Genomic DNA, 22,492 nt, shown 5'->3' with positions numbered 1-22,492 from the left:
ATCATACGGTGAGTGTACATACCTATATAACATCATACATTTCCAAGAGCACGTCTCCATTTTAGGGATGTCTATGAATGGCAGCAGTTGGACGGGCCTTTACTCGTAAAAGTTCAGGGATTGGTCGGTTGCTACCTTGGAACAAATCTAATCCCGTAATCCACTCTACATCTCTGACACGTGATTGGTGGAACCACAGGAGGTCCTCGACCCATAAAGATGCTGTCTCATCATTCTGTGGAAATGATTAAATGTGATGATGAAATAATTATGGTTAATAATGCATACCATAATAATCACAGCTGAGGTGATGAATCAAAACAGAGTTACACAACTCTGGGGTGAGGCGGCAGTACAGGTTAAGAGATGTACTGTAATGATGTGTACCTACAGTAGGTAAAGTACAAGGGAGGCTAGTGGAGGTAGAAATCGGAGGATGGGCTCATTGTAAAGCATGGAATGGAATGAGGAATGGTATCAAAAGATTTAATTCCATGCATTACAGTGAGCCTGTCCTCCGATGTCTACCTCCACCAGCCTCCCCTGGTAGAGTATTCTCCTGATCATGACTTCGTGGTATTTCACTTTAATGTGAGACCTTCGGTCAGGAGTATGCTAGGTACAGTATCCACTCATAGATCTGTACAGTCAGAAAGGAGCCGCAGGAAACAACAGATTGAGATAATGTAAAGATAAACAGATTGAGATAATGTTAGACAATGGTACCAGACCACTGGACCACCCCAGACCATGGTACCAGACCACTGGACCACCCCAGAACATGGTACCAGACCACTGGACCACCCCAGACCATGGTACCAGACCACTGGACCACCCCAGAACATGGTACCAGACCACTGGACCACCCCAGGCCATGGTACCAGACCACTGGACCACCCCAGAACATGGTACCAGACCACTGGACCACCCCAGACAATGGTACCAGACCACTGGACCACCCCAGACCATGGTACCAGACCACTGGACCACCCCAGAACATGGTACCAGACCACTGGACCACCCCAGGCCATGGTACCAGACCACTGGACCACCCCATGCCACGGTCATGTAAAGATAAACATATGGAGATAATGTAGAGTTTGCCTTACGTTACAGCTCTCTGAATTGTCCACTCTATGCGGTACCAGAAAGGACACGGTCTGCAACTCCTGGTGACAGCTGCTCACTGCTTGTGACAAGTTCCTACAGCTTGTGAGGACGGCAAAGTAATGGGTGGGGATTGGGATGCGTGTACCAGCAACAAACCTGGAAATAAGAATGTTTGGTTGTTAACTCACCAACTGCCAAAGCATTCCTAGAGTGTTTTATGTGGTGTTTACCTAGCAACCATACTTGACTACAATTGGCTACAAAATGAAGCATCATAATCTACAAATTTTTGGTGAATGAAGTCACCCGTGGCACTCTAGAATGTTGACAAATTGGGTGACTTTTATATAGCCACCGCTAACCACAAAAACAATGAGATACTAGGGAACAAATAAGAAAAGAAGCAACTCAATGTCACTGCCAACCATGTGGAAGTGATTGTGGACTTTTTCTTTTGTTCCCCATATTTTTTTGTTCAACAAAGTTGTAAAGACGACATTTGAATACATCAATTTAAACAGCATGTTTTAATATTGAATTTTAGCCAAATGGCATCTCCTGTTCTCCTCCTGTCTCTGCATGCCAGAGGACAGCCCACATACTGTTGGATCTGGGCTGGAGAATCGGCTTGTCCATCGTGGTTATAGTCAAAGGCTGGGCCGGTTACCACGTTAATACCATTGTACTGAGTGGCATATTTCTTCAGCAACGTAGTCTGGAAATAATCCCAGACCTCTGTGAGAAGAAAGAGATGCATATGAAGAATACGTTTTTCATAAAATACAAACATACATTTTTATTGGATAGAGATAGTGAAGAAAGACAGGAAGTAAGGAGGAGAGGGGATGTCAGCAGGGCATGGGCCGGGTTCTAACATGCCGACATGGGCGTACGTGTGCACTGTAGGCCATGGTGCTAGGGAGGGAGGGAGGGAGGGAGGGAGCTAGGGAGGGAGGGAGGGAGGGAGGGAGCTAGGGAGGGAGGGAGGGAGGGAGTGAGGGAGGGAGGGAGGGAGGGAGGGAGCTAGGGAGGGAGGGAGGGAGGGAGGGAGGGAGGGAGCTAGGGAGGGAGGGAGGGAGGGAGGGAGTGAGCTAGGGAGGGAGGGAGCTAGGGAGGGAGGGAGGGAGGGAGGGAGTGAGGGAGGGAGGGAGGGAGCTAGGGAGGGAGGGAGGGAGGGAGGGAGGGAGGGAGTGAGGGAGGGAGTGAGGGAGGGAGGGAGCTAGGGAGGGAGGGAGGGAGCTAGGGAGGGAGGGAGTGAGGGAGGGAGGGAGGGAGCTAGGGAGGGAGGGAGGGAGGGAGCTAGGGAGGGAGGGAGGGAGCTAGGGAGGGAGGGAGGGAGGGAGGGAGGGAGTGAGGGAGGGAGTGAGGGAGGGAGGGAGCTAGGGAGGGAGGGAGGGAGCTAGGGAGGGAGGGAGGGAGGGAGGGAGTGAGGGAGGGAGTGAGGGAGGGAGGGAGGGGGAGATAAGAGACAGCTGGATAAATAGATATGTGAGTGAATGGTTGGGTGAGCAAGCTGCTAAAAGGTTAAGTGTGTGTACCAGGGGAGGCTGGTGGTGGAGGTAGAAATCGGAGGACGGGCTCATTGTAATGCATGGAATGGAATGAGGAATGGTATCAAACACAAGAGTGAGTACACACCACACACGTTTGTTACCATTCCTCATTCCATTCCTCAATCCATTCCTCAATCCATTCCTCAATCCATTCCATGCATTACAGTGATCCCATCCTCCGATTTCTACCTCCACCAGCCTCCACTGGTGTGTACTTACTCTTAAACTCAGGGTACATGGGTACAATGTTGCTCATCAACAGTCCGTCATACTCCTCATCTGCCGTCCTATTGAGATCTGGGTATTACATCAGGAATAAATGGGGGAGATCTGGGTATTACATCAGGAATAAATGGGGGAGATCTGGGTATTACATCAGGAATAAATGGGGGAGATCTGGGTATTACATCAGGAATAAATGGGGGAGATCTGGGTATTACATCAGGAACAAATGGGGGAGATCTGGGTATTACATCAGGAATAAATGGGGGAGATCTGGGTATTACATCAGGAATAAATGGAGGAGATCTGGGTATTACATCAGGAACAAATGGGGGAGATCTGGGTATTACATCAGGGACAAATGGGGGAGATCTGGGTATTACATCAGGAATAAATGGGGGAGATCTGGGTATTACATCAGGAACAAATGGGGGAGATCTGGGTATTACATCAGGAACAAATGGGGGAGATCTGGGTATTACATCAGGAACAAATGGGGGAGATCTGGGTATTACATCAGGAACAAATGGGGGAGATCTGGGTATTACATCAGGGGGTGGAATAGACACTTTACATTTACATTTCTATTTATGGCATTTATCAGACGCCTTTATTCAAAGCGACTTACAACAAATACATTTGTTTAAGTAAGTGAATCATCTATCCATCAGTCATCATAAGATAAAGTAATCAATGCTCAGACCAGGGGCCATAGGCAGTCACAATGCTTGAAGAAGGACATTTTTTTCTTTCTTTCTGTAGCTGACTATTCATCTGCAAGTTCACCTTTTTTTCTCTCAAGTGTTTCAACTTACTAGGAGGGTAGAGGAAGCCGTGGGTGACGTCCCTGGCTGCGTCATACTGGTCACATCTGGGACTCGTATCAGCAGGGATCCTGACATCAGCCCTCAGACAGTCTGCTGTGACCGCTGGGAGTGGGTCCACATTCTCCTACAGGGGGCGGCAAAGAGGCGGCCATTTTATGAAGCATGCGGTCTCTCAACGTTGGTATGGACGTTTTCATTCCAGCCCACCCTGAAATATCGATTGACTCATTTGAATTAAAGTTGTCTTTTACGGATCAATTCTGAGGTAATGTTGCAAAATGGATGCCCTTGTGATGTCACACATATCAAACGGTTGAACTGTGAAAGTAGCCAAACATTTTCTAACAAATACAGTATTTCTAACACACATGACATAAACAATTTAATCACATTATGATCTTTGGATAAAATGTAAAATGCTTACAGGTTTGTCGATAGTGAAGGAGCTCCATAGTGGCATGAAAGCTCCCCGGCTATAGGCGTTGATGAAGCCCTGATGATACAGCAGACAGTAATCCTCACTGGATTTAAGCATCTTCGGTCTTCCAAACAATGTATGCTTCTTCTCAACAGCGGACACTGAAAGTGACAAGTCAAATGTCACATTTAATTCACTTGTTTGGATATTGGGTAACACTTTAGTATGGGAAACACATGCAGTATTAGGCGCTAAATTGTAGCCTATAAGTGTTTAATAAGTAGCTAACTTAGCAAAAAAGAACTTGGCAGTTTGCTGTGTTTTTTCACGATTCCGCTCACTGTGTCATCTGGCGCCATAACCAGGGACAGGAGTTGACATGGGGTCAGTTGCACAAAATATTTGTAGGTTAAGTTGTACTTTATTTCTTGAATGAATTGAATGAATTTTATTCTTTCAAGCAGATTGACCTGCAAACTCTCTAGCAGCTTTAATTAAGTAATTAAGCACATTTAATTTCAGTAATTAAGTAGTAATTAAGTAGTAATTAAGTAGTAATTAAGTAGTAATTAAGCTACAAAGCTTTGTGGAGCCTGACCCTTGAAGAGAAACACTTGGGACCCAAGTACGTAATAGACTTGGTCAGAACTTGATTAAGAAAAAACCCTAAACATTACACAATTTGTCAATAATAATAATTTGTCAGAATCTGTCTATAATCTGTTTAACATTTCTCTGACACAGGGATCTTTACCTTCGCTTGCTGTCAGATTCAGGCGGTCATTTTGATTATTTCCACCCTGAAAACAACACGATCAGATGTTATTTACATGTTTGTTTTAGGTTCACCAGGTGTGTGACAGTAAATGCATGTACCCCAGTGGAGGCTGTTGAGGGAGAAATCGGAGGACGGGATCATTCGACACGATGCATGGAACAAACGACAAATAACAGAATGAGGAATACATGTTTCTACCTCCACCAGCCTCCCCTGGTGAACATGTTTCTACCTCCACCAGCCTCCCCTGGTGTACATGTTTCTACCTCCACCAGCCTCCCCTGGTGAACATGTTTCTACCTCCACCAGCCTCCCCTGGTGAACATGTTTCTACCTCCACCAGCCTCCCCTGGTGAACATGTTTCTACCTCCACCAGCCTCCCCTGGTGTACACAACTCTTGAGGAAGCACACTGGGAAGTACATCCAACAATGGGTAAACACATCCGCCCTGTGTTATCATTGGGTAGGGGGAATCCCTGAGTACATTTGGCTCAGTATCTCATCCCAACTGTCATTTATCACAGAGTGTTGAGGATATGCTTTGTCTCTAACACTACCTACTGATAATGGCAGTCAGGGTCACACTCTGAAAAGCAGAAAACAGCAACTTAAAAATGTCTATGGGAACATACAGTAATGTGTTATGACATCACAGAATTAAAAAGGAAAATAAACGTGGTGGTCTTTGTGAGGGGCCAAATAAGCTGATGCATCTCCCAGAATCCTGTAGTTTTAGTGAGACCTCTTCCTCAATCAAGCAGATGAAAGGGTTTCATATCCTCTTAAGCCGGACGGGCCCATAATTGGTCCCAAATTCTGCTTTAATTTGATTCAAATTTATTGATTTTTTTTTATCTCCTTGTCATGTGTAGTATGTTATTCTGAACTATGACCTCAGCATGATCCACACACAACTTCAAGGTGTTACCCATCAAATGGCATCTGATCATTATATTTCTCATGTTATAAGTAGTTTAGGGTTAGGGTTAGGGTTAGGGTTAGGGTTAGGGTCTGGTTTTTAGGCGGAAATTAGTCAAATAGGTCATTCAGCAGAAGACGATATAGAGCACTTATGTACTTACTGTGCGATTCACTCAGAAACATTCTCTTCACATGATACTTGGTTCTAAAAGTACACCAGCCCGTTAGGGTTAGGACCACCAGCCCGTTAGGGTTAGGACCACCAGCCCAAACTATTTATCATGAGGGACTCATTCATGAAACATTGGGATAAGGGACATACAGGAAGTGAAACATTGGGATAAGGGACATACAGGAAGTGAAACATTGGGATAAGGGACATACAGGAAGTGAGGGAGGGGATACTACCATGGAGGGACAAGTACAGCCCAGGGGGTCAGCAGGGTCAAGGGTCACCAGAGGACACTGCCCTGGGGCGGTCTGCTCCGGGGGCGGTTGGGGACTGTACCAGGGTTTCCTCAGGATGTGGTTCATGCTGCCATGAGTTCCATTGTTCTCAGACGGGGAGATCTCCAACACGTCTGGAAGGACGATGACATGGATGATGACATATACGTCCTGTACAGTAGGTGTAGTAGTAGTAGTTATAGTAGTAGTAGTAGTTATAGTAGTTGTAGTAGTAGTAGTTATAGTAGTAGTAGTAGTAGTACAGTAGTAGTACAGTAGTAGTAGTAGTAGTAGTAGTTATAGTAGTAGTTATAGTAGTAGTAGTAGTAGTAGTAGTAGTAGTAGTAGTAGTAGTAATAGTAGTAGTAGTTATAGTAGTAGTAGTAGTAGTACAGTAGTAGTACAGTAGTAGTAGTAGTAGTAGTAGTTATAGTAGTAGTTATAGTAGTAGTAGTCATAGTAGTAGTAGTAGTGGTAGTTATAGTAGTAGTAGTAGTAGTAGTAGTAGTAGTAGTAGTAGTAGTACAGTAGTAGTACAGTAGTAGTAGTAGTAGTAGTAGTTATAGTAGTAGTTATAGTAGTAGTAGTCATAGTAGTAGTAGTAGTGGTAGTTATAGTAGTAGTAGTAGCAGTAGTAGTAGTAGTAGTAGTAGTTATAGTAGTTATAGTAGTAGTAGTAGTAGTAGCAGTAGTAGTTATAGTAGTAGTAGTAGTAGTTATAGTAGTAGTAGTTATAGTAGTAGTAGTAGTAGTAGTAGTTATAGTAGTAGTAATAGTAGTAGTAGTAGTATAGTAGTAGTAGTTATAGTAGTAGTAGTAGTAGTAGTAGTAGTAGTTATAGTAGTAGTAGTAGTAGTAGTAGTAGTAGTAGTAGTTATAGTAGTAGTAGTAGTAGTAGTAGTAGTGGTGTGTAACTCACCAACTGCCAAAGAATTGCCACCTAGAGTGTCAAGTGTTTTATGTGGTGTTTACCTAGCAACAATACTTTGATTGGCTACAAAATGAAGCGTCATAATTGATGCATTGTTGGTGAATAAAGTCACCCTCGGCACTAGATGAGTTAAAAGGTTGACACTGCCATCGCAGTCTGGCATCTACTGTAACTCTATGCTGCTGCACTGCAGACTAGTAGAAGTAGTTAGCTAGTACTAGTTAACACTAGTTAATACTGAGTGTGCACTCAAACACTATGCAACCACATGATTTTGAGGTCATCTTGCACAAAACAATGAACTGACATAAAACCTTTTTTTTTTTACAGCCTCTGCCTTTCATAAAAGCTCTATAAAAGTCTTTTTTATTTCCCTAACACAGATAACAACAGTCTGTAAAAGTGTGATGCTGAAAGCCACTTACCACACATGAGGTTGTAGAGCTCAACGTTGGAGAACGGATCTACTTCTGTTCTGGACAGAAACTTGGGTCCATAGCTTAGGAACATGGCCTGAGAGGAAGAAAGGGATGTTAGGAGGGGTTAATCTTATCAATGACCTCTCAAAACACACAAAATCCCAAATGAACCTTTTAAGGTAGACATATTTGATTATTAATTTGATTGTTGTTTACTTTCTCTCCTTGTCATGTGTAGTATGTTATTCTGAACTATGATCTGAGCATATCCACACAAAACTTCAAGGTGTCAAATGGCATCCTGCTTTTGCATCTGATCATCATAATTCTAATGTTATAAGCTGTTTAGTTTGGGTCTGGTTTTTAGGTGGAAATTAGTCAAATAGGGCATTTTTAAAATGACAATGCCATTAGATTCGACATAAGATCATCAAGACATCCAAAAAAGTCATTTTCCACATTGAAAAATCATTCCACTCTCATTTTCTGATTTCAGTAGACGACCAAAGCCGTTGCTTCTTACATGCATACTAGCAACATCGTTGTCATATCCATGAGTTCCACCTGAACAGAAGGTCAGAGACCCTGGGTATCTACAACATTACAAAGAAATATCAGACATAATATACATCATTTAGAAAACGCCTTTATCCAAAGCAACTTACAGTACATTGAGTGCAGGAGAGGCTAGTGGAGGTAGAAGTCGGAGGACGGGCTCATTGTAATGCATGGAATGGAATAACTAATGATATCAGACACAACGTTGTGTTTGATACCGTTCCTCATTCGGTTCCATGCATTACAATGAGCCCGTCCTCCGATTTCTACCTCCACTAGCCTCCCCTGATTGAGTGCAGAAATGTCTTTGTGCCTGTACCAGCTGTGCCACCCTGTACCAGCTGTGCCACCCTGTACCAGCTGTGCCACCCTGTACCAGCTGTGCCACCCAGGACCATAAACAGAGTTTAACACGTTCATGTTCTGTCAAATACAATCATTCTTGAATAGAGAGAAAGATTCAAGACGTCACTGGAACTACACAAAGCCATGTCTATAAACTACAGCCACGGAGCACCTCTCGAACAGCCATCTTGGGTTGACTAACACGGTGACGTCCTCGATGCGTCGGCTGTTGGCATAGTGGAAACGCTTTGGTAGATGGGCCTTCAGGTAAGGCTTGACGTTCTGACCAGTCTTCTTGCACTGGCATCCCAGAAATAAAAGAAGAGTTTAGCTCCTTGTCTGCTGCAGAATATGACTCATTTAATGAATATGACTCATTTAATGAACATGACTCATTTAATGAATATGACTCATTTACTGAACATGACTCATTTAATGAATATGACTCATTTCAAGCTTTTCAGAGGGGCTCAAGTGGAATTTCTGCAGTTGAGACGGTATGATTTACTAATAGCAGGGGAGGCTGGTGGAGGTAGACATCGGAGGACAGGCTTATTGTAATGCATGGAGCGGAATGACGATTGCCTCACACAGCCTACAACATGAATTGTTCTGCTGTTCTTTTTTGTAAATTCGTACATTTGTTTATTTTGTTAATATTTTTGCTATTTTGTAAATTTTCTTGTCAATACTCGCCATTGTTTTTTTATGTCCATGCACCAACCTCACCAAGTCAATTTCCTGTATGTGCAAATATACTACCAAATAAAAGAATTCTGATTCTGATTCTGATGGTATCAAACACAACGTGTCATTCCATTCCATGCATTACAATAAGCCTGTCCTCCGATGTCTACCTCCACCAGCCTCTCCTGACGAATAGCCAACAAGTGAGGCCGCCGAAGTCAGCCTCAGCATTATTCAAGTGTCCTTCATTTGTACTCACAGTCATATTGGCCACAAGTCCAGCTGAGTCCACTGTCACATGAAACAACATGAGTTTGTAAACGATACTGAACACAAGTTCAAGAAAGGGTAGACAAACAGCAGGGGAGGCTGGTGGAGGTAGAAATCAGAGGACGGGCTCATTGTAATGCATGGAATGGATGAAAACACTCTGTACTGTGCATATGTATATAAAAAAAAATAAAAGTAGATGATGAAAAAAAAAAAAAAAATTCCTTCTTCTAGCATTGTGGTGGTCAAATGCCCCTGGTACTAACCCTAACCCTGGTCCTAACCCTAACCCTAACCCTGGTCCTAACCCTAACCCTGGTACTAACCCTAACCCTGGTCCTAACCCTAACCCTAACCCTGGTCCTAACCCTAACCCTGGTCCTAACCCTAACCCTGGTCCTAGCATAGATGACTTTATCGTATGATCACTGTTGGATAGATGATTCACTTACTTAAACAAATGTATTTGTTGTCAGTCGCTTTGGATAGAGGCGTCTGCTAAATGCCATAGATGTAAATGTAAATGTAGGAACGGAATCAAACACAGGTTCCATTCCATGCATTACAATGAGCCCGTCCTCCGATTTCTACCTCCACCAGCCTCCACTGACATACAGTCAAGCAGAAATGTTTGTTTTGGACTCACAGGTTTGGTTTTGATCCTTGGATCTGATTCTCCCAAAGGCACCCTGTGTGACGTACAAGTCATTAACGTTCATCCCCACCAGGTCCTGCAGAACTTCCTTCCTGTCACAGCTTGTGTCCTCCATACCTGTTGGTTCCACGCAACAAGTCCTTGAAAAATAACCCCCATGCTGTGGATCACCATGACAACAGATCTAACAACAGCTCCACCAGCTACAGTACAGCGTTCAGGGACAGACTCATCAGTCTGTGCACGTCCCTGAAAGCTTGGTCCAACAGCACTAGATTGCTATGACTTATCTGTTGTGCTCAAGGAACACAGTATACAGCATACATCATTTGTCTACAAAATGTCCAACTGTAGGTCAAGAAAAAAACACAAATAATACAGAAATGTGTGCTTATGTCTTTGGTTATGAAGTTCAACACTTGTTCTCCTCTCTCAAAGGTATTTATGAGTCATATTAATCACAGTCAGGGGAGGCTCGTGGAGGTAGAAATCGGAGGACGGGCTCATTGTAATGCATGGAATCGAATGAGTTGATTGTTTGATATCATTCCTACGTGTTTGATACCGTTCCTCATTCTGTTCCATGCATTACAATGAGCCCGTCCTCCGATTTCTACCTCCACCTACATACATATCAAGGTGTGCCTAATAAAGTGGCCGGTGAGTGTGTGTGTGTGTGTGTGTGTGTGTGTGTGTGTGTGTGTGTGTGTGTGTGTGTGTGTGTGTGTGTGTGTGTGTGTGTGTGTGAGTGTGTGTGTGTGTGTGTATGTATATATATATATATGATGGCCACTTTATTAGGTACACCTGTTCAACTGCTTGGCAACGCAAATATCTAATCAGCCAATCACATGGCAGCAACTCAATGCATGTAGACATGGTCAAGACGACCTGCTGAAGTTCAAACCGAGCATCAGAATGGGGAAGAAAGGTGATTTAAGTGACTCTGAACGTGGCATGGTTGTTGGTGCCAGACGGGCTGGTCTGAGTATTTCAGAAACTGCTGATCTACTGGGATTTTCACGCACAACCATCTGTAGGGTTTACAGAGAATGGTCCGAAAAAGAGAAAATATCCAGTGAGTGGCAGTTCTCTGGGAGAAAATGCCTTGTTGATGCCAGAGGTCAGAGGAGAATGGCCAGAATGGTTCGAGATGATAGAAGGGCAACAGTAACTCAAATAACCACTTGTTACAACCAAGGTATGCAGAAGACCATCTCTGAACGCACAACACGTCGAACCTTGAAGCAGATGGGCTACAAAAGGGGGTCCAACCCAGTACTAGCAAGGTGTACCTAATAAAGTGGCCGGTGAGTGGATATACATACAGTCCAGATATACATATATGATTAGCCTTCTACAGTACCATGGTCAGCGAGGATGATGATGTTGATGCACTGATGAAGGTTCAGCTGCTTCAGACCATTCATCAGTTGGCCCATGATCTTGTCCACCCCCTGGATAGCCTCAATCACCTGAAACACAAAGCAAAACCTCTAAGCTAGCTAACACACACGTTTGATACCATCCCTCATTCCATTCCATGCATTACAATGAGCCCGTCCTCCCATTTCTACCTCCACCAGCCTCCCCTGACATGTCTGTACATTGAACGCTCGCCCTTTGAAAGCACTTGACATAAAACAACAAGACTAAGCTTCTCCCTGTTGTAAACATTGCATGTGTTCTATGTGGTGTGAATGACAGCTCTGTACTGTGTGTCATTGAGGGAACTGGTGCCAGAGCAAAACCAGAACAAACACTGAGTCATTTCAGAACACGCCTGACCTACATTTACATTTACTACATCTTTTGAATCTTAACCATGTTTGCTTATAATTGTTTACAAACAATGGAGTACTTAGGGTTCTGATGGGGTAAGACAACTGAACTAACCTCATGACACAGAAGTTATATTCTTCAAGAATCAATGGCTATACATTATTAAATTAAAAGTAAAAAAGAAAAGGACCTTGAAGGGTTTAATTAGATTTACAGCACACCTTGCAGCCTTGACATGACTCAAACAACCCCTCAGAGGCAATGTCCTCTAATGTCCTTTCATTAAGACATTTAACAGTGTTCCATCGGAAAACATTTATGAACTTTAATCTTCTCAGTATCTTATCAGCAGCAGATAAACGATGTTTCAGGTCACAGTCTGATAGTGTTGTTGCTAGAGAAACACTACATAGAACACTTGGCACTCTAGGTGGGGAGTGTTCCGGAACTCGTTGGAGAGTTAAAGGGAGCGTCTCAATTGTCTAAAGTGGCTTCCTCTCTTTGTTTTCTTCCCCCTCATCTGCACTGATTCCATAACACAAGGCTCCAGTGGAGGCTGGTGGAGGTAGAAATCGGAGGACAGGCTCCTTGTAATGCATGGAATGGAATAAGGAATCTCCGATTTCTACCTCCACCAGCCTCCACTGCATGGCTCTGTAGGTGACAGTGGACGCCCACTGGGCAATTTGCCTAAACCCTGTGCTGTTGTTTGAGATCACAGCCGATGAAGGGAAGGAGAAGAAGAGGAGAGGAGGAGGAGGGGAGGAGAAGAGGAGGAGAGGAGAAGAGGAGGAGATAGGAGGAGAGGAGAAGAGGAGGGGAGAAGAGGAGGAGAGGAGAAGAGGAGGAGATAGGAGGAGAGGAAGAGGAGGAGAGGAAGAGGAGGAGAGGAGAAGAGGAGGAGGGGAGAAGAGGAGGAGATAGGAGGAGAGGAAGAGGAGGGGAGAAGAGGAGGAGAGGAAGCCGCTGGTGTTTCTAGAGACCTTACCCCACCGCTGACGGGACCGTAGCTGTGTCCTGACTTATCTGGCTCCTCCAGGTACAAGGTGAAGAAGTCTGGCCTGAAGAACAACAACAACAACACGTTTAATGGATTCACCGTGGCAGAGAACACCGGGAGGCAGAGAGCACCGGGAGGCTGGAGGAGGTGGAAATCAGAGGAAGGGTTCATTGTGATGCATGGAACGGAATGAGGCATGGTATCGTTTTTGACACCATTCATCATTACATTCCATGCATTACAATGAGCCCTTCCTCTGATTTCTACCTCCACCAGCCTCCCGAGGTACAGTACCCATCTCTGCAGTTGACCAGTTGATTGTATAACGCCTTCATCTTTTACAGTGTATGGTGGACTAGAGACCTACCTCTTATTATCTGGCAGCTGCAGCCATTTCAGCACTGTGAAGACTCTCTCCTCAAAAGGTACTTTGCTGAAATAAAGACAAGTGGTTGATAACTCATCATGACTGATAATCACTTATCATCTCAATGGCAATAAAGGTCTGTCAGTCTATTCCAGGGGAGGTGGAAATTGGAGGACAGACTCATTGTAACGCATGGAATGGAATGAAGAATGGTGTCAATCACACATTCCATTCCATGCATTACAGTACAATAAGCCTGTCCTCCGATTTCTACCTCCACCAGCCCCCGCTGGTCTATTCATCGTTGAGAAAGAAGTAGTTGTAGTCCTGGCTGTACCCGTTGTAGTCTACACTGATGCTCGGGAAACTGCCGTTGATTTCGACATCTGATCCCGGCCAGAAGAAGGTTCCTGCTTTCAGGCCTTGGTACATGGCAGTGTGCCAAATCTAGGAAAAAAACATGATAGATGACAGGGACAGACTAGGGGGGGGGCGGTGGATAGATGACAGGGACAGACTAGGGGGGGGGCGGTGGATAGATGACAGGGACAGACTAGGGGGGGGGCGGTGGATAGATGACAGGGACAGACTAGGGGGGGGGCGGTGGATAGATGACAGGGACAGACTAGGGGGGGGGCGGTGGATTTGCCACGCTAGGGGAGATGGAGTAGTGGGCTGCATCGCTCATTTTTCCCTCCCTCTCGCCCCACAGTCCACAGATCCACCGGCTCATCCACCCGCCCTGCAGCCCACAGATCCACCGGCTCATCCACCCGCCCTGCAGCCCACAGATCCACCCGCCCACCGGTGCTCCAGATGACCAGTCCGCTATTGAATGATATGTATTTGGGTGATGCTTATCTGCTGAAACATAATACTGGAAACCAAAACACTGGAAATTACAATTTTCACTTTAGTGAGCCTTTAACAGTAAAGAAAAGGGGTGGGGCTTACAGGCTGACCCAGGTACCATCTGGGGTTGGACTTCTCGTCACTGGACAGGCTGAAGGAAGCGTCAAACACCGGGTCGTACATGCTGTTATCAACCAGCCCATGGGACTCTGAGTACAGGCCCTGAGAAGGAGGTGGTGGACATCAACTACAGTCATCATAACAGCATGTTGAAGGTCGAGGACGGGCTCATTGTAATGCATGGAATGGAATCAGGATAGGTGTCAAATACGTGTGTCTGATACCATTCCTCATTCCATTTCACACATTACAAGGAGCCCGTCCTCCGATTTCTACCTCTACTGGCCTCCCCTGTTACGTATTGCATGCGGATATGAGGCTCACCGTTACAATAGTGTAGTGATTGGGGAAGGTCATGCTGGGGAACACAGGCTGCATGTATGGAGCTGAGGTACCACAGCTTCCTATGGGATAAGCACACAGAGAAATAGAAGCACTCATTTGCAAACAGTAGTATTCTATTGATTTGAGACATCTTAATTTCAAATGTGTCATGGTACAGTATACAGTCATGAGAAAAAATTAGGACACCCTATGAAAACCTTTGTCTTCTTCAACATATTCAAACATATGGACATTTGATATTCATTTGAACAATATTGAAAAATTGAGGTAATATAACTAAACAAATACAACTGAAACAAATTATTTAAAAAATTATTGGTAAAATGTAATTAATAGAAATGCAATCTTCTTGTGAGGAAAAAGTTAGGACACCCCTACATTTAGTTCCACTTAAAATGCCTAAAATTATAATAAAGAGCACCACATCAGGTGCAAATGATTAGAACATCGTTACAGAGGATTTTGGAGGAGCCTGTCCTATTTAAACCTCAGATATTTAGTTTGGTTTGCTCTTGATTGTTGAAGTGAGTTGCATCACCATGGCGAGATCAAAAGAGCTCTCTGAGGCCTTCAGAAGAAAAATTGTAGATGCATATGAGTCTGGGAAGGGATATAAAAAGATCTCCAAACTATTCGAAATTGGCCATTCCACTGTCCGGAAAATAATTTACAAGTGGAGAACATTTAAAACCACCACCAACATGGCCAGGTCAGGCCGCCCAAGCAAGTTCAGCCTAAGAGCTGACCGAAAGATGCTTAAAGAAGTCTCCAACAATCCCAGAATGTCATCACGAGACCTACAGGTATCTCTTGCCACAATTGATGTCAAAGTACATGCATCCACCATAAGAAAGAGACTGAACAAGTTTGCATTACATGGGAGGTGTGCAAGGAGGAAACCCCTGCTGTCAAAAAAAAACATCAGGGCAAGACTAAAGTTTGCCAGAGAACACCTAGAGAAAGACCAGAACTTCTGGAACAATGTGCTTTGGACAGATGAATCCAAAGTTGAACTATTTGGGCACAGTAAGAGTAGACATGTTTGGCGCAAAACCAAGACAGCATTTGAGAACAAGAACCTCATACCAACTGTGAAGCATGGGGGTGGAAATGTCATGGTTTGGGGCTGCTTTTCTGCAGCAGGGCCTGGTCAGCTCACCATCATAGAATCCACTATGAATTTTGTATTGTATCAGAGGGTGCTTGAGGAAAATGTGAGACCATCTGTTCGAAAGTTGAAGCTGAAGCAGATGTGGACCATGCAACATGACAATGACCCAAAACATTCCAGTAAATCTACCAAGGAATGACTCAAGAAAAATAAATTGAGAGTTCTGGAATGGTCAAGTCAAAGCCCGGATCTTAATCTTATTGAGATGCTGTGGATTGATTTGAAACTGGCTGTGCATGCAAGACACCCCTCGAACATCACACAGCTGAAAGAATTCTGCAAGGAGGAGTGGGAAAAACTTTCTCCCAATTGATGTCAGAGACCTGTAGACAGTTATAAGAAACGTCTAATTGAGGTTATTTCAGCCAAGGGGGGCAATACTAGCTATTAGGGCATAGGGTGTCCTAACTTTTTCCTCAGTAGGAATTGGCATTATTGTTAATTTTTCGTTAAATAAATGATTACAAAGTTACATTTTCATAGTTTTTTGTTCAATTACATCCCCTTTATCTATAGACATTGTTAGAAAGAAGATAACATATTGATATGTCCATATTTTTAAGAGAATAACTTAATATTTTGGGGGGTGTCCTAACTTTTTCTCATGACTGTATATGCAATTTATGATGGATATAAATTTGACATTTGGTTGTAAAACACTCTTTCTCCCGAGATTTAACTTTCACTCCCAGTATCTTTCTTTCATTTGGCTATTGGGGCAGGTGGTACACACCAGGGGAGGCTGGTGGAGGTAGAAATCAGAGGACAGGCTCATTGTATTTCATGGAATGGAATGGAATAAGGAATGGTATCAAACACACGTGTCTGATACCACTCCTCATTCCATTTCATGCATTACAATGAGCCCGTCCTCCGATTTCTACCTCCACCAGCCTCCGCTGGCGTGTACCACCTGCCCCAATAGCTGATTGTATTTGACAGAGGGATGAGGGCACAGAGAGAGGCGGAGTCTGACTCACTCAGCTTGTTCAGGACCGGGAGGATGGAGCCCCAGGTCTGGAGGTACTCTGCCTTCAGCCCGTCCAGAGACACGAGGAGCAGTGGCTGCTGATTAAAGCTAACGGTGAAGAGAGGCAACATGTCCACATTCTGATATTGATAAGTACATTTATGTCATGTGATTATGCCATGTTATGCTATGTAATATAGCATAGCAATTCAAACCTTTACTATATATTTATACATATACTATACATTTACTATACATTTACTATACATTTATCTATCTATCATCACATAGAGTATTTCACATTGCCTTGTCCTGTATACTAGTCTCAGAGCTCCAGTTTCTGTTTTAGTATGTTTTCACCACTCATCGCTGAACTCCTAAAGCCCCTGAGTACCTTGCTGGGCATTTAGGGGTCGCCAGGTCCTCACAACCGTCCGCCACCCACTCTGTCTCTCCTGCAATCGTGGGAAAACACACGAAACTTAAAAAAATAACTTCAGAATGCAGCATGTACAGCAGCCACGGCATTAATAAGTACGCTGTTGTAATAATTGGGTTGGGAAGAAATAGCATAAATTCAAGCGAAAGCTTCTCTGACCTTGGCAGACATTTTTAAAGTTAGTGCAACAGTCCTGCGCCCCCAGACAGTCGTCAGAACAGTGACACCTGCTGGCCGGTAACCGTTCCTCTCCGCAGCGCAGCGTGGTGCACTCCCACTGCTGGGCTGGGGACAGGGAACCAGTCATGAGGTGAAGTCACTGTAGTCACACCAGGGGAGGCTGGTGGAGGTAGAAATCAGAGGACGGGCTCATTGTAACGCATGGCATGGAATGAGGAATGGTATATAAAAAAAACGTGTTTAATACCATTCCTCTTTCCGTTCCGTGCATTACAATGAGGCCGTCCTCCGATTTCTACCTCCACCAGCCTCCCCTGGTACAGTAGGTTCTCTATGACAGTTGATGGACTTCACTGATCGAAAAATACTGCGGAGTTTCACTGGTTAAAAGACTCACTGGTTTCACTGGTTAAAAGACTCACTTGGTTGGAGACAGATGTCCTGAAAATCATAGCAGCAGTTGGTGGTGACACACTGGGCGTCACAGCGACAGGATGGCGTCTCGTCGTCAAATGGCTGGAAGCATCGCCCCCTGCAGGACGTACTGGGAACCACTGAAACAGAAGAGAAAGACACGGCACATCAATTCCTGAGGAAGAATTTGAAGTGGATTTGACTGAACTGAAATAAAATGGACCCCAATCAATGTTTGAATCACTGATCTACATATCAACCCATCGGGGGAGGCTGGTGGAGGTAGGAATCGGAGGACGGCCTCATTGTAATGCACACGTGTTTGATACCATCCCTCATTCTATTCCATGCATTACAATGAGCCCGTCCTCCAAGTTCTACCTCCACCAGCCTCCCCTGGTGTTCTACCTCCACCAGCCTCCCCTGGTGTTCTACCTCCACCAGCCTCCCCTGGTGTTCTACCTCCACCAGCCTCCCCTGGTGTAGTTTTGTAAGTATGCTTGTATGGTTAGTTATCAGTCATGATGGTTAGTTATCAGTCATGATGGTTAGTTATCAGTCATGATGGTTAGTTATCAGTCATGATGGTTAGTTATCAGTCATGGTGGTTAGTTATCAGTCATGATGGTTAGTTATCAGTCATGATGGTTAGTTATCAGTCATGGTGGTTAGTTATCAGTCATGATGGTTAGTTATCAGTCATGATGGTTAGTTATCAGTCATGGTGGTTAGTTATCAGTCATGATGGTTAGTTATGAGCTGAAGCAATGACAACGATGATACTGGTACCTTCAGTCCGACACTGGTCCAGTTGAAGCCCCAGACCCAGTCCAAGGCCCAGGGTGATGGTGACAATAGAGACAGCCAAAACACCTATCTACACACACACACACACACACACACACACACACACACACACACACACACACACACACACACACACACACACACACACACACACACACACACACACACACACACACACCAGTCTGTTGGTAGCCCTTTTGTAGATATAATAACAATAAGACAAAGGAAATTGTGATTGATGGGAAAGACGGACAGGAGAATTCTTCAGGGACTGGAGTACATCATAATAACCATGTCAAACTGGTAAACCAGTTGAGGTGGACTGGAACTTTGAAAACATGTGTCTACATTGGTACAACTTACTGTCCTTCTGAATTCACAAACTTTTAGAAATAATGATAATGATTATAATAATGATGAGCATCTTTATGCTGCACATGTCACATACTGTACAGTACAGTATGATTATTACTGGATGTATGGAAGTTTATATAAAATCTATCAAATCAAGCATCTTATTTTTAAATCTCCATTGCATTAATTATAATTAATCGCTAGATAAATCAAATTTGAAAGAGCATTACAAAACTCTTTCATGAGAACCCTAAAGCACTGCATATAACCAAGCACTCAAATGTCAGTCCTCAGCCCACCGCACAGGACATCCCAGAACAGCCGTTCTCACTTCCTTTGGTCCTCTGTGGTTCAGCTGGTAGCATGGCACTAACAACGCTTAGGTTGTGGGTTCGATTCCCGCTGGGCCCATATATACTGAAAAATGTATGCACTCACTGCAATGTAAGTGGCTTTGGATGATAGCATCAGCTAAATGGCGAGTGTGTGTGTGTGTGTACATATATATATACTTTCCAGAGAAGCCCGGTGCCAGTACTTACTATGATCGATTTCCTCTTCTGCTCCTTGCTTATCCTCATGCTTGAGAGCCGACTGGTTCTACGCCAAATAAACCCACGTTCTACACACGCTTTACACACGCTTTACACACGCTTTACACACAGGGAACCTGAGGGATCGTCAGAACAGTGACCCCTGGAATGGAGAAGTAACTTATTGTCATGTGTCTGCTCCTGTAAACGCGAAGAGACCCTTTGACAACTTTATGGACGTGACCAGAACTCCGCTGACACGCAGGTGAAGACGCCTGCACGGAAAGCTAATGATTAACAGGGAATACTGGGAATACTGGACCTTACAGCTTAAGGAGAGGTAGATCAATAGTGTCTGATAATGGGCCGTAGTTCATCCATCTATTAGGCTATATAAGTATATTAGGCTATATACATATTTCCGAAATCATATTACGAAGGAATAGATGAAGAATTGCCATAGATTAGATTGCAGAGCGATAACAGTCATTATTCAACAGTTTGCCCCCAGACTTTATTTTGAATGTATCAGATCTGAGTCCCTGGTGTGTTTGATATTACAGTACCTCAAGTCATGCGTCTTTAAAAACAGACTTTTGACCGAAAGGAGAAACGTTGCGTCTCTGTGGAGTTCTACCAATTTACGTTGTTCATTTGTTACACATGGTCCGCAGTCCAATAACATTAATACAAAGACCATTTACAGTAAGACGCCTCATCTATTATCTCCTAACTAGATGTCGGAATCGCTGACTCACCGTTTTATACAGTAGCAGTATACCATTAGACCATTATAGTCTAAGTGCTCTGAGCAATAAGAGACGTCATTTACCGACATTTCTGTCCTGTCTACGTCATCTGGATCCAACATGGCCAGGTTCTTACCCTGAACTCTAATTAAGGGTGATAGCTCGATGAATGAAATGTCAGGATGCCTTCCAACGAATTTACTGGGAAGAAAATACACTGCTGAAACTAAACAAATACAATCCATAGAAAGTATTGTAACGAACGGCGGGGCAGAGCAGCTTGCCTTAAGCGGGTATCGAACTCGCAACCTTCCGCTTACAAACCGGCCGCGCTAGCCACAACACCAAGAGAATTAACTCACTTGGCGGAGCTGCTAACGGGCCTTACACAGGGTCGTTACAGTATCATTTGATCAACTGTAACAAAACAAACATATTTCAGGATATTTCATTGATCAACAGCAGAATTTACTTGGAAAGGCACTTCTGCAACATTATAAGAATTTATTCTAATCAGAACTTTTGCCACATGTTAATGCACAATTTAAAAGAGAAAAACATATTCAACAACATACCGATCAACAACACATTGACCATCTGAAGCCATCGCCGTGGTGGCTGTGGTTAAGTGACACGTGAGTGCTTGTTAATGATGCTGAATCTACATGACTGGCTGAGTCAGTGGTGCTGCAAGCAGTTGGTAAAGTAGTATCCAAGACAATCAGGGAACGTTTAATCTGACACCTCTGTCACCAAGGCCTACATAACACTGTCATAAGCATGACATACTGCACTACAGGAGATGACATAAGCAGTCATAACGGTTGATGTCAAGTTCTAATAACTGATAAGTAGCGTTATAACACCACAATACTGAAGCCAGCTGCCAGCAGATGTGTGTGTTTAGCTGTCATCAGTGACGTGAAGTGACCTTTATGAAGTCTGTATGTCACCCTTATGAAGTCTGTATGTCACCTTTATGAAGTCTGTATGTCACCCTTATGAAGTCTGTATGTCACCTTTATAAAGTCTGTATGTCATCCTTATGAAGTCCTTATGTCACCCTTATGAAGTCCTTATGTCACCCGTATAAAGTCTGTATGTGACCCTCATGAAGTCTGTATGTCATCCTTATGAAGTCTGTATGTCATCCTTATGAAGTCTGTATGTCACCTTTATAAAGTCTGTATGTCATCCTTATGAAGTCCTTATGTCACCCTTATGAAGTCCTTATGTCACCCGTATAAAGTCTGTATGTGACCCTCATGAAGTCTGTATGTCATCCTTATGAAGTCCTTATGTCACCCTTATGGAGTCTGTATGTCACCCTTGTGAAGTCCCTATGTCACCCTTATGAAGTCCTTATGTCACCCTTATGAAGTCCCTATGTCACCCTTATGAAGTCCTTATGTCACCCTTATGAAGTCCCTATGTCACCCTTATGAAGTCCTTATGTCACCCTTATGAAGTCCTCATGTCAGGGTTGTCAAATCATTGTTCTCGCAAAAACAACAGATGGTGTAGGTTACTGCGTCATCACTGCAGCATGGAGACATACTGTACAAGGCAGGGAGGCTGGTGGAGGTAGGAATCGGAGGACGGGCTTCCTCATTACATTCCATGCTTTGACACCATTCCTTATTCCATTCCATGCATTACAATGAGCCCGTCCTCCGATTCCTACCTCCACCAGCCTCTCTTGGTATAAGGCTACCTCCCCGAAACCAAACACATCTTCTCACAAACGACACGCCACATCTCCAACACAACGCTCTCTGTTACACTGGATTAGTATGCATGTGGACTTATTATTTTCTACATAATAAATATGACAAATTGTATAAAAATATACACCTAAGGATCAGAGATGTACCAGAGAGAGAGAGGGGGGGGGGGGGGGGTGGGGGACATTAAGACAAAAGTGAATACAGATAAAGGATAGATGGGAGGGAGGGAGGGAGGGAGGGAGGGTGAGGGTGGGAGGGAGGGTGAAGGAGGGAGGGTGAGGGACGGGGTGAGGGTGAGGGTGAGGGAGGGTTAGGGACGGGGGGGAGGGTGAGGGAGGGGGATGGTGAGGGAGAGTGAGGGAGGGTGAGGGACGGGGTGAGGGAGGGTGAAGGTGGGTGAGGGACGGGGGGGAGGGTGAAGGAGGGTGAGGGAGGGTGAGGGACGGGGTGAGGGTGAGGGTGAGGGAGGGTGAAGGTGGGTGAGGGACGGGGGGGAGGGTGAAGGAGGGTGAGGGTGAGGGAGGGTGAGGGTGGGTGAG

The 22,492-nt window shown here is 44.3% G+C and overlaps 1 protein-coding gene across 1 annotated transcript; it reads right to left on the bottom strand.

Annotated features, from left to right (window-relative positions):
- Positions 1-61: 61 nt before the first annotated feature.
- Positions 62-19,525, bottom strand: LOC310812105 (venom phosphodiesterase CdcPDE; the record flags this gene model as incomplete). The annotated part of the gene is made up of 25 exons (XM_083680524.1): positions 62-235; positions 1,110-1,266; positions 1,713-1,845; positions 2,883-2,960; positions 3,701-3,836; positions 4,137-4,291; positions 4,885-4,930; positions 6,240-6,412; positions 7,635-7,722; positions 8,152-8,221; positions 8,704-8,831; positions 9,478-9,509; positions 10,135-10,260; positions 11,510-11,618; positions 12,914-12,986; positions 13,293-13,358; positions 13,630-13,739; positions 14,247-14,366; positions 14,589-14,668; positions 16,761-16,858; positions 17,145-17,205; positions 17,349-17,474; positions 17,792-17,923; positions 18,573-18,660; positions 19,487-19,525. 25 exons carry the CDS (start codon positions 19,523-19,525, stop codon positions 62-64), a joined length of 2,598 nt encoding a protein of 865 aa, XP_083536650.1.
- Between the last annotated feature and the right edge of the window lie 2,967 nt (positions 19,526-22,492).

Source organism: Argentina silus (assembly GCF_951799395.1).
Source record: "Argentina silus genome assembly, chromosome: 11".
Taxonomy (NCBI): Eukaryota; Metazoa; Chordata; class Actinopteri; order Argentiniformes; family Argentinidae; genus Argentina; species Argentina silus.
The sequence above is the reverse complement of the archived record's forward strand: the minus strand, read 5'-3'. Positions and strand labels throughout refer to the sequence as shown.